Raw genomic sequence first — 12,649 nt, 5'->3', positions numbered from 1 at the left:
TTATTAAATCCACTGGAAATACGTCCTGCTTCTTCGTGTCCCTGAATTTTATGATGAGTTCCTCCTCCCACTTGGAAAAATGCCTTGGAACGCAGCTCGAAGTGGTAATTACAACTTGGAGATGTCCAGAGAGCTACGAGTTCAGATACAAAATGAGGACGGTAATGGTGGCCCCAGTGGAGACGTGCAGCTTCAGATAAAACTTCAATAAAATCACTGCATCAGTGCATCACTTATATTTATTATTGCTGTTGTCGAACCTTTGTTTTTGTTTTTTTGCATATCAGAGCAAATGGAAAATTGTTTTTCTGATTGCTTATTTAATAAAGTTTCCAAAAATGTATAGTTTTGATACTCTCCACAAAAGTCCAGCGGAACTACATCGTGAACCGGACTATTTTGTCAGTGTGCCCCAGAGCAGTTTCATTTATTCATTTATTTGAGCATACATTTTGCTCAGAAGGAGTGGGACAAAGCAAGAGCTTATGAGCGCCCAACCCCAACACAATATGATAAAACATTTCATTTCACAATAGTACAATCAATGTAAAAGGGAACAAAAACAACCACAAGGAACCATAGCAAAAAAGATGGCATTGACGCCAAACAAGTAATACTAATTACAACAATAACAATGATAATTCTACGTAAGCGTGATCACTCTCGACCCCTGAAGCTTCAGTTTCCGCAGCAATGATAAGAAAATAAGTTTGCATGTCTTTGTAATTAGTCTCATTGACTGAAAAGAAGAACTTGTTACCTTTCAGAACAGCTTATTAACACAGACCAAACTCACAACCACCGTTTGAACTGATCATATGATTAACAGAACGGAGCACTATAATAAGAGCAGTCTTGTTTCATACAAGATCCTAACAAAGCCAGTAACAAAAGGCGACCATTAATATAATTCTTTCAGATGGTTACTAATGCCAAATATCACCAATAATCACTTGTTTTATGACATAAGGGCACATTAATACTGTATATATGTATTATACTCTGTGATCTTGTTGCTCATTACCATGCTCAACACAATATTAATCTATTTACAGGTTTATTTAATTGAATTTTTTTTATGCACAGTGTATGATGTAAGATCTGCATCAACAAACCTGCACCCAGCTGCCCTGACAGCTGATAACAGTTGGGGAATAAATGGTCCAGTAAATGTAACCGCACATAATAAGCAATCAAAACCAATGATACTTATGCTAATTCTATGCTAAATTTTACTTGCCTGATTTTCCACATGAATATGACCCGCATTTAAATGTAGAGAGCATTTCTACCACTGAAAGTGCTATGGGTGATGTGAGGTGCATAGACATATTAATAATATTAGATAATCGGTCCTACTTGCACAAAGCGATCACGTGTTAGTTACAAACATAGGTGACAGAGCCTTATTATATCATAATCCCTTGGCAACTGTAATATGCGGCCACCACATTCTCTTGCACCAGTTGTCATTGCCATCTCCAATGTTATTCTATGTCACAATGATTTTGCACATCTTTATCGTGCCTGTGGGGGCAAGAACACCCACAGTCATGTTTTTGCTGGACTTCTGGACACAAGACATCACATCTATTCTGCCACTGCAATGACCAACGCTCTTCCCGATGTATAATGTGAGACATGGCTCTCTACAACAATGAGCCGGACAGTGCCAGGCTCAACTAGATTATTTCGCACCTGGTTATTTCAGGAAGAATGGGCTAATCTCACAGCCTCTTCCCTCTGCAGCCTCTCTGCAACGTATAACCTACGGATCGACAGCTTCTCCCAACAAGGAAAATGAATTCTGCACTCCTGTCCCTCTGCTCCTCCCTATTGTGTATTTTTGCAATTTTCTTTCACAAAAGCTTCACGTACAGCTTTACATAGATTAGCTGAAATGACGGTACAACACAATGGACTGCAGCAGCAAGGACGGTGCCATTTAAATGCATGTATGCCAGGATGGAGAAAGGCTATTGAATGTAGCCAAGCATTCAAATATTGGAATATTTATGGGTGTGGAGTGAAGAAAGAAATGAGTTGAATACATTTTTAGCATCACCCATTTGAATAGCATGGTCAAAAAGGTTATTCACTAAATATTTATGTTCTCCACAATAAACTTTGGGCTGGTTTTATGCAAAATTTACATTTTAGAGCTTTCACCAAGTTACCTCTCTCATTAAAAACAGTCCTTGAGGGTTTCACCCACTCATCTTTGAATCTTATCCCGTGGTAGTTCTTGACACTGCGAAGGCAGCGCCCAAAAAGATCCTCCTGAGTAGGGCTGGGTACCGTTCGTTTTTTTCCGATACCACTACTTTAACGATACCTGCTTCTTGGTACCGGTGCCTTAACGGTACTTTTTTCGATACCTATGTTATTTTAATTGAGTTAAAATAATGTGTATAAAAAGTATCATTCAGGAGGACTAACAGCACAGCGGCGCAAACACGGCACATCAGAAAACAGGCCGCAGCAGCGTGATAAAAAGAGAGAAAGCACATTTTTTACCTTCTGAGCTGAAGGAACAGACCAGATCCACATCAGGCACTGTTTTCTTTCAGCTAAACTTTTCTAAACACACACTGCGCTGTTCGACAGTGAAAGCTTCACACGTGAAAGATCTGTTACATAGTGAGAGCGCTCACTCTGTCACTGGAAATGCACCATAACTGTTCCACAAATGGCTAATGCAGAGTGAGCGCTCACCTTTTCCAGAAACAATCTTTGATCCCAAATGCTCCGGTGCAGCTGGAGTTTAAACAACAGCAGTAACTTCAGGCTCTGCGGGGCTAAAGCTAAAGGTAAAGCCCATGTGTTTCTCGTTGTCATACCGTGTTGTCACTGCTTTTCTCTTTGTCTAAGAGCTCTAGTTTCTTATTCAGTCCTGGTTTAGTCCTGTTTTTTAACCAGTTTACTGTAAGTCCTGGTTTAGTCCTGGCTCAGACCGCAGCTCTGCCATCTCTGACAATGACTGAAGTGTGAGTAAGTTAGAGCTTTGCTTCGCGTCTGCATTTGTGCAGAAGCTGCTCATGAGCTCAGGCTTTTTTAGACTCACTGCGGATCATTTATTGATGTTTGGAGAGAAAAAGTAACGAAAATTAGCACCAAAAAAAAAAAGTTTTTCCATACCGCCCCCTACCGGAGCTTTTCGGTCGGTACCAAGTAGGTACCGTTAAATGGTACCCAGCCCTACTCCTGAGCCTTCCTCAACTTTCAATCTTATCTTAAAAGGTTTTTTTAGGATTTTTGACATAGGGCCTCATTTCCTAGTTATCCAGAGTGTTGTTGATTTCTGGAGATTTTTTACTACTTGTTACCATAGATATGCGCTAGCCTAGAACTAGCCTAGCACCACTAAACTCTTGCATGAATTAAAAAAAAAACTCTGGAAATGAGTCAAAAATTCTGATATATCCCTTTAATCCCAAAGTAAAGACACTCATCATAGCTTCACTACAACCACACAAGAGTTTTCTTTTTCTTTTTTTTATTTGAAAATTGAGAACACAATGGGATCAGTGACCAGTCCCACTCACCCGGATGTTGTCCAGGACGCGCTTGAACTCCAGAGGCTCATCTTTGCCCTCCATGTCCGCGGGGTCCAAGCCGTCTCCTCCGTAGATGAACTGGATGATGTCTCCGGTGGAGCTGCGGACAGTCAGGTCGTACTGCGAGCACAGGTCCTCCAGGGACTTCACCAGACGACGCTGTGGGGAAAAAATGTAATATTTTTTTGTGTGAGGGTTAATGAGAAGGTGTTAATTTTATGAGCCATGTTATAGTGTCATAACGTAACCAAAAACTTGAAGTAGCCTACTGTTTTGTTTCATTTGCACATGCTTCTATACTGTGGCATATTTAGTCTGTCCGTGTAGTTGCTGAAGCCTGAGTTACGCAATAAAAACATCCAAAGAAAACAATCAAATCGACAATTAAGGTGAATAAAGGTTGAATTTTTTAGAGATGACAATTTCAGATGGATGACAATACTTTCAAAGGGATTAAAATCACAAAAGGTCATTATTTATGTTTGATGAGAATAACGTGTGGGAGTATTATGTCGAGTGTTAAAGAAGTGAAGATAATTTAAAAAGCATTAACTTTAAATGTGGGAAAAGGATTTTTGAGCTCAAACATTTCCATTTTTATGCATTTTTGTCCATCTTTACAAACGGTTAGGCGGGGAAACATAGAATATCTCATGGAAAGAACAGGGATCAATTAAAGCAGTACTAAGTAACGTATGCCCCTAGAGGCCATAAGTGCCACTGCAGGTGTCGTAGCATGCTGCTGTTTTTGTTTTTTACTCATTGATTGTGTAAATACCACACTGACAAAAAAGACAAAGGGAGAGAGGGATATTGTACATCCAATTACACAATGAAGATCTTTTTTTTTTCACTCAAACTTGGCTGTAAATACAGTTAGCTTTGCCCGTTAGCCTGTTAGCTTCTTCTTCGTGATTCTATTAGTGTGTATTGGGGCCTCCGACCCGTAGGCAGTGAAGTTGCAATTGTGGTGGGAGAAAAAAGACCCCCCAATCATCGCATTAACACTTGTATTACAACCAGAGGGACTATGAGAAGGATTTATTAAGGTAAACAAGCAACTTAGTGCTGCTTTAAGTACAACAAACCTATTGCAAGTTTCTCCCTAATTTGCTATCATAGTTATTAAAAGCAGTTCTTTGAGATTGTACTTTGAAAGTGGTGGTACTTGGAATCAAAACACCCGTTTGACTATTGGCCTCCTTAAGTGTTTCTTTAGAGCTGGGGTAACAAGTGGATTTCTCCATTATGAGATGAATATAGTTCTATCTTATCTTATCTTATCTTATCTTATCTTATCTTATCTTATCTTATCTTATCTTATCTTATCTTATCTTATCTTATAAACAGCACCTTTGTGAGGATAAAACTCCTCAGCATGACATCAGTCTCCAGAGAAAGCCTCTTTTGTCAGCTGTTCTTGGAAATCCTTCTGAATGAAAAGATGCCACTTTGTCTGAAGTACCTGCATGTATCCGGTCTCAGCCGTCTTCACAGCCGTGTCCACCAGACCCTCACGTCCCGCCATCGTGTGGAAGAAAAACTCAGTCGGCGTCAGACCAGAATAGAAACTGTTGGCCACAAAGCCTTTGGCTGCGGGAAGCTGAGAACACAACATCACGGTTGTTTTTAAAGAACTACAGGATATCATGTGCAAACAACCAAATTATGTTGCCTGTCCAGCAACAAAGTCGACAACACCAGCTGTAATATTTTGTTGGACGGCCCATTATTATGGATTTGATTATTCCGCTGTGGCACTATTTTGACACAAGTTTTTTTTTTGTAAGAACCAAGTTAGTTAAAGGAATATGCCACTATAGCTCCAAAACAGGTCAAATAGAAGCTACCAAAGAAATATCTTTACTTTACTGTGCGGATACCAAACTACTCCTGGTATTATTACGCCTTACAATATAGTTCCCCCTTTTATCCGCTTAGAAAATCCACATTGTTTAATTTTGTGTAGCTATACTTTGTAGTGTAACACTTCATGTAACCATATATAAATAGTGAAAACGTGGAAGAGCTTGGTAGCTTCAATCTTGACCTGGAGCTATAGTGGAGAGGGGGAGAGGCTAAATGCTAAAGCCGTCTGCGCTGTGTTTACGTGATAGTAGGCTCGTGTGAAAACCAGACAGGTCCTAAAGAACTCGTCAAAGCTAAGGTAAGAACATATCTCAGTATGTAAAAACGGTGGCCTTTAAATCCAAGTGGCAACGTCTTTGGTCAGGCAGTGTATTTGAGTCCATGTTCAAGTTCAATAGGGTATTTTTATGTTTAGAAAAAACCCTCCCACAATACAGTGGTTTACTTTAAACTAGGGCTGTGTATTGCCAACAACTTTACGATACAATACAGAGTTCACCATAAGTATCGTGATTCAAGTGCAATGGAGTGTTCATAATACAAGACATATTAAAAATTTTAAGAAAAAAAGGATCTTATAGGTGCACAAAACGAAGGATAAATGCTGAATAAGCTCAGCCTTTTGTTGGAGCAGTTAGGGCATGTTGTGATACGTTCGGAAAAAAGACTGCTTTAAACACATTTGCGAAACTCTGAAAGAATATAAACAATTATAATATTGAGCACAGCCCTACTTTAAACCCTTACAAACAACTTCTAAAATGCATGTGTGTAGTCACTGCAAGGCTAGTAAAGCTACAAGGAGAAGAACTTATTGGCCCTTGTTAACAGTTTCACAAGTGAGAAGAACCTTTGTTCTGGGCTGAGCCAAAGCGAGAGGGTCTTAAGTCCCAACTAAATCAACCCAGTCGACAATACTTCCTCTACTGTGATGGATACTTCCTGGATGTGTTTAAAATGTGCAGTGTGCGAGTCCTGATATGCAAATATGAAAAAAACACAGTAAGGCCACAAATAGCTGGAGTTCTGATTACAGGATTGATTACACTGAACACAAAAGCACTCTTACTTTCGAGTGCTTTTCAAAATGTGGGAGAGAGCGGTTCTCAAAGCCATCCGGTACTCGAGACCCACTTATGGCCTGCTGTCCGACACATGCAATCATCTGGGAGATATTAATGAAGGAGCCTGCACACAAGAAAACCAAGGAGGAAAGATACATTATTATAATACATGTAAATACTGCATTATGAGAGGTACACGAGAAGTGTCATGTGACAAGTTGGAAGGAGGGACAGAACACAGGTTGGGTGAAACCACAACATTTAACAAAGAGCAGCCTAGTTTGATATTGGGGTCATGGGCAGCTAAGCATTTGATAGTGGTAACTATGGAAACTGTCACAATTCTGATTTATCTATTGATAATATCTCTGCTAGTACTGGCTCTATCTACATGAAGCTAAAACTGGAGAAAGTTAAACATCTTGTCCATTTGTACATATGCATTAAGTGTGGTATTGGTCAATAGTAGAGGTCCACTAATATGAGTTTTTTTAAACCCCTTTGTCTCATCTATAATCCTGTGTATGATGCTTCTAAATGGTAAAATGTGTCAGTGTTGAACTGTAACAGCAGGGGGCGCTTTATTAGGGTTATAAGGCCGATTTATTCAGGACAGTCATGTTTATTAGGTACTTAAGGGAAGCTCATTTGAGTAAAAGTAAAGTTTAAAAGAAGTCTGACACTTGGCCCATTTATGGCTAGGGTATTTTTAGATAAGGGCACACACACATTTTTTTGAGTAGCTAACCGGATTTTTGGAAATACATAAGGTCCTTGGCAGCATTTATACAAAATGAACTGCTTGAAACTAAGTTAGCGCGTTATTGAAGTAACTTGCAATATGCAATATCACGATAACGGAATCATTCCGATATTTTACTTGCAAGTAACTAGTTTTTTTCAGCAAATGGGGTCAAAAGAAGACTTATAGAAAAAAAACACTACATCAGGACCAAAACAAGACAAAGGAAAAGTTTAAGAAACACTGAACTTTTACACATTAATAAGCTTGTTGTGTAGATGTTTGTTTCTGGCTGAGTCAGATGAAAACTTTAGTGATGTTGCGTTACAGTGTGGCTTTTTGCGATACGGATAGCTCTCGATTTACGTTCCCACTCTCACCTATGGTCATGAGATTTGGGTAATGACCGAAAGGACAAGATCGCAAATACAAGCGGCCTAAATGAGTTTCCTTTGCAGGGTGGCTGGGTGCACCCTCAAGATCGGGTGAGGAGCTCAGTTACCCGGGAGGAGCTCGGAGTAGAGTAGCTCTATGTCTCCGAGCTGGCCTGGTGTCGCCTCAGGGTTTTCCCAGAACAGCTGGAGGAGGTGTGTGTGGATCGGGAAGTCTGGGCATCTGCTGAGACTGCTGCCCCCCGCAACATACATACGCGTGCGTGCGGACGGACGGATGGATATTGCATCACCTAATATCGCGATTTTTCTGTGATAAATTGTGCAGCCCTTCTTGTAACACAAAGTGAACGATTTGATGTTGTAATTCCAAAGCTTTGACTGTGAGCACATCATACACACACTGCAACTCCAACTTCTTTTAAGCAGTAACTGACTAGTACTAAAACTGCCTAAAATCTGTTGTAAAAATGAACACAGTACCTTTGGATCCACAGAGCGCCATGGTCAGAGGGCTGTTGCTCTTGTCCAGCTCGCGGAGACAGGCGCTTCCCGCTCGGTCCCTGATCACAGACAGCTCCCGCAGAATCAGAGCCTGGACAAACCACACAAAAAAGGATCGGCACACTTCAAGTTGGGGTCATGTGGTGAAACTATTTTGAGGAAAGGGAAGCCAACGTGATGATAACACAAAACAGCTTCACTTTAACTTTAACATTTGGTGCACGAAGAGAAAAGGCATCTATAAATGTGACTTGATCATATTCGACTCGTCAGGCTCGGGAAGAAATGAACAAAGATTAAGTGGGAAAAGGTTTGAGAGCTACTGTTTGGAAATAGCCCAGGCCTAATGTTGTTAAATGTTGACACACACACAGTTCAGCGACTCCATCCCTCCCTCTGGATTTCTCCATTTCTCGTTAAAGCTGTGAGTCTCACTGCAGCCGACTGTGTGTCACCAAAGACGTGACAATCTGAAGTGATAATGTGCTTAGCCTCTGTGGCCGTAGTTGTTAGACACTTATAAGTGGCAGAATAATAAGGAGGACTTCACTCTGAGGTTCACACTGATATTATGCTCTGGCGCATCCGTTCATCTACACTGACCACGTGTTTTCAAACAATTAAAGCAGTACTAAGTAACTCTTGCCCCTAGAGGCCATAAGCGCAACTGCAGGTGTCGTAGCAAGTTGCGATATTTTAACTTATTGTCTTGGAGAGTAAATACTACGCTGACAGAAAAGGCGAAGGGAGAGAGGTATATTGTACATCCAATTATTAAATGGATTTTTTTTTTTTTACTCAAAATTGGCTGTAAATACTGTTTAAAGTGACGCTAGCCCACAGTTAGCTTTGCCCGTTAGCATTGTTTTCAGGCCAGAGACACCAGGGGGAGGTGAAAGACCCTCCAATCATCCCATAAACACTTGTATTACCCCCACAGGGACTACGGACAGGATTTATTAAGGTAAACATGCTACTTAGTGCTGCTTTAACACATAAAAAGCATACAATTTTAACCACTGCCCGCAGTGGTTGAAGGAGCCTGCACACAAGACAACAAAGGAGGAAAGATACATTATTGTAATACATGTAAATACTGCATTATGAGAGGTACACGAGAAGCGTCATGTGACAAGTTGGAAGGAGGGACAGAACACAGGTTGGGTGAAACCACAACATTTAACAAAGAGCCTAGTTTGATATTGGGGTCATGGGCAGCTAAGCATTTGATAGTGGTAACTATGGAAACTGTCACAATTCTGATTTATCTATTGATAATATCTCTGCTAGTACTGGCTCTATCTACATGAAGCTAAAACTGGTTAAGATCTGGTACATCCTCGTGTAAAAAATCATCTGATAAATCTGAGGGTGTATGCAAAGAGAGAGGGAACTAGTTTACGGCCCACACTGAGCACGCATTTTTCTCTGTATGCCCAGGGGCCCTTCAACCTGCTGGGCCCCTGGGCTTTACCCCTGTAAGCCCCTGCCTAAAAATCCGGCCTTGACTATGTAGCATTTTATATGTGTTCTGATGAAGCCGTGGGAGACGAGCTGTTACCCTGGTTTTACCCTGTTTTTATCATATTGAACAACATCGACGGTGACGACAATAAACTCCACAAAGATGAGGAAGGCGCGCTCATCAAAGGCACAGTCAGATGTTGTGGTCAGCTTAGATGGAGCACAATATGTTTCTGTTCTCTTTGTTCGTGATGAGGATGAGGATTGGGACTGAATCCATTAGACGGACGCTTCATGTTAAAAGTTTCAAATACAAAGTTTCCAGACTATGAAGCTGCACGGAAAACAGAAAGCCCATGAACAAAGAGGAGGATGTGCAGTACGAAAGAGGACATGAATTGCAAGAAAAGAACATATATCTCCACTCATTTCTCACAATACAGAAGAGGTTTTAGTCCATTCACGCCTAAAACAAGAACCACCATTACATCCAATTCACTTCACTGTATGTTCAAAAAGTGCCTGCTTGGAAAATCCAGCCTCAATGCAAGGCTTTTACTGACAAAACATTCAAATATAGCAAAACTAGTCACAAAAGGGCACTTGCATATAAGACATTGATGAAGTGCGTCTGTATAACCCTGGCAACAAGAGCGGCAAAGTATGTATGAAGCTTTCAGTGATAGTAGACATTATGTGAACATTTTATTTCTATTTGAGGGTAGCTTTAATTGAAAACCTCAGCCGATGTTATCGTTCTTTTTTTTGCTTAAAGGGGCTAGATGCAAGTTGGCCATTTTATACACACTACTGCCACCTCAGGTCATACATGTAACTGCACCTTCTATATTAAGCTTGTGCATGACAGCAATTTGGACCCGAAGTAACACCATTTTGAGTGACAGTACAGGATTTTAGAGGCAGTTGTGGTGAACAGGTCTGGGCTCATTCTACACATTAGGACATTGTTGGAACATGTAGGGGGAGGAAAATACATACTTTTAACATTTTTAAACTCTGTATAGTCAGAGTCTGTATAGTAAATTAAATTAAATCATGATTCTAAATTATTAAAAATGGGCAATAGAATATTATTATTAACCATATCTAAAGGGAGCGAACTGCTTTGAGGGGGGGGGCTATCTCACCGGCACGGAGACTAGTTAGAGACTCAAGTTGCCTCCAGGTAGTCTCAGTGAAAAGGAACAGGTTAGATTTCAGCGGAGACTTGAAAAAGTCTCAATGTAGTTCCAGAGTTGTCTCCAAGACAACTCTGTCGGTCGGTCGGTCTAAGAGACGCCATACGACTCTTTGAGATCTCCTTGGTACCCCACAGGTCTTGGTGACATTGCCGGGATGTCACAGGTTGTGGACAACAAATATACAATGTACACAGACACTGGCTATATAAGTTGAGTCCATTTACCATTTACCAAATATTTGCCACTGCTGCTTGAGACCGTGTAGACTCTTGGACACCTCTTGGAAACCATATGGAGATTCCACTGAAATCGAACCAGTTAGGTTTCACCAAGACTACCTGAAGACTCACCTTATCACCAGGGGACATAACAGAGACATATCCATGACCAGCAGCGACTCTAGTCTCCAACTAGTCTCCAGGCCGGTGAGATGGGCCCTTTGTATGCGTGCAATCGGTCAGAGTTTCAGAGACATTACGGAGACGTGAGATAGGCCCTTAAATCTTCACATCATATTTCGTGTAAAACCTTCTAACGCTGTAGACCTTCGCAAACACATTCTGAAAAGCAGGTGATCGTTCTTATACTCTAGTTTTGCAGTAGACATTTCAGACTTTCCTCGCGTTAATGCTCCTGGATGTGAAAAGAAAAATATGAATACAATTTCCTTTAAACATTACACATGCCAGACTTACCTCTAGCGTCTCCTCCGCAGAGCAGCCTGGCTGTTGCTGCAGTTTCCCCGTGTGCAAAGCCTCGATATACTCGTCACATTTGGTGTAGCCATCATCCAGCAGATCTTGTTTGGCCTTGAGTAGCCCCTGACCGGGTGTCACGTCTCCGATGCCGATGGAAAAACCTCTGTTAGCTGCAGAGTACAGAGAGAGGTCAGCTTTGATTTGACAATATGACATTTTCCCCAAGGAGGTGGTGGTTTTTGAGTAGTTTCAGAAATGGCAGTAACATTTCAAAGATATGCCATAGATGCAAGGTCCTAATTGAGGTCCCCAGAGGTCCCTGTCAAACGAAGTCTAAAGTACCGACTATAAGACGCACTTTTTTTCATAGTTTGGCTGGGTTCGCGACTTATATTCAGGTGTGACTTCATTTTATTTTCACACTGACAGCATCTAGAGGGCACTCTGTATCTGCTACTCCTGTACCATTTAAACTTTAACACAACTGAGAAAGGCTAAACACACATTCTTCATTATGCATTATTCGCTCGTGCGACTTATACTTTGGAGCTACTTATAGCCCAGAAAATACGGTAGATTGGTTGAATTATAATGGGGATGGCATTTTAACGTATTTTATATTGGTCTGAAATAAAGGCAACAGGGAATATATAGGCAAATAACACTCTATTTAAATCACAGCAGAACTTGTGATTGTGTGTGTAAGCACTAAATTGTACAACAACTTTCCATCAAAGTAGAGTCACTGAGTTTGGTTGGCCTTAAAGGGATATTTCCGGATTTTTGACATAGGGCCTCATTTACTAGTTATCCAGAGTGTTGCTGGTACCTGGAGATATTTTTTTTGTAATTCATGCAGTTCTTATGTTTGAAGAGTTTGGTGGCGCTAGGCCAATGCAAGGCTAGTGCATTTCTATGGTATCAGCTAGCCTGCATTAAAAACAGTCTGACCCGCTCCACAGAGCACCTGAGACAAATCACTTATAACGCCAGACTAACCATATAAATGTCTGTGTCGATAGAATAATTTCAATCATTTTGCTTTTTAAAATGCCTTATATTTGAGCAGCATCAGCTTTGTGTTTGTATAAGCTACGCAGCGGAGGAGTGATCTGCAAGAAAATAGTCAAACTGCGATCATTCATGTGATGCAAGGT

The 12,649-nt window shown here is 40.8% G+C and overlaps 1 protein-coding gene across 1 annotated transcript in view; it reads right to left on the bottom strand.

Moving 5' to 3' along the window:
- The window catches only part of polr3a (polymerase (RNA) III (DNA directed) polypeptide A), a 57,598-nt gene that overhangs the window by 20,782 nt on the left and 24,167 nt on the right, over positions 1–12,649 (bottom strand). The window contains exons 16-20 of the mRNA XM_079577101.1: positions 11,490–11,662; positions 8,108–8,219; positions 6,496–6,614; positions 5,023–5,160; positions 3,546–3,716 (exon numbers count right to left, since the gene is read on the bottom strand). Coding sequence (XP_079433227.1) covers positions 3,546–3,716; positions 5,023–5,160; positions 6,496–6,614; positions 8,108–8,219; positions 11,490–11,662 — 713 coding nt within the window. The remainder of the gene's footprint in view (positions 1–3,545; positions 3,717–5,022; positions 5,161–6,495; positions 6,615–8,107; positions 8,220–11,489; positions 11,663–12,649) is intronic.

Source organism: Gobius niger, assembly GCF_951799975.1.
Source record: "Gobius niger genome assembly, chromosome: 19".
In the NCBI taxonomy this organism is placed as follows: Eukaryota; Metazoa; Chordata; class Actinopteri; order Gobiiformes; family Gobiidae; genus Gobius; species Gobius niger.
Note: the sequence above shows the minus strand (reverse complement) of the source record. Positions and strands in the feature narration are given on the sequence as shown.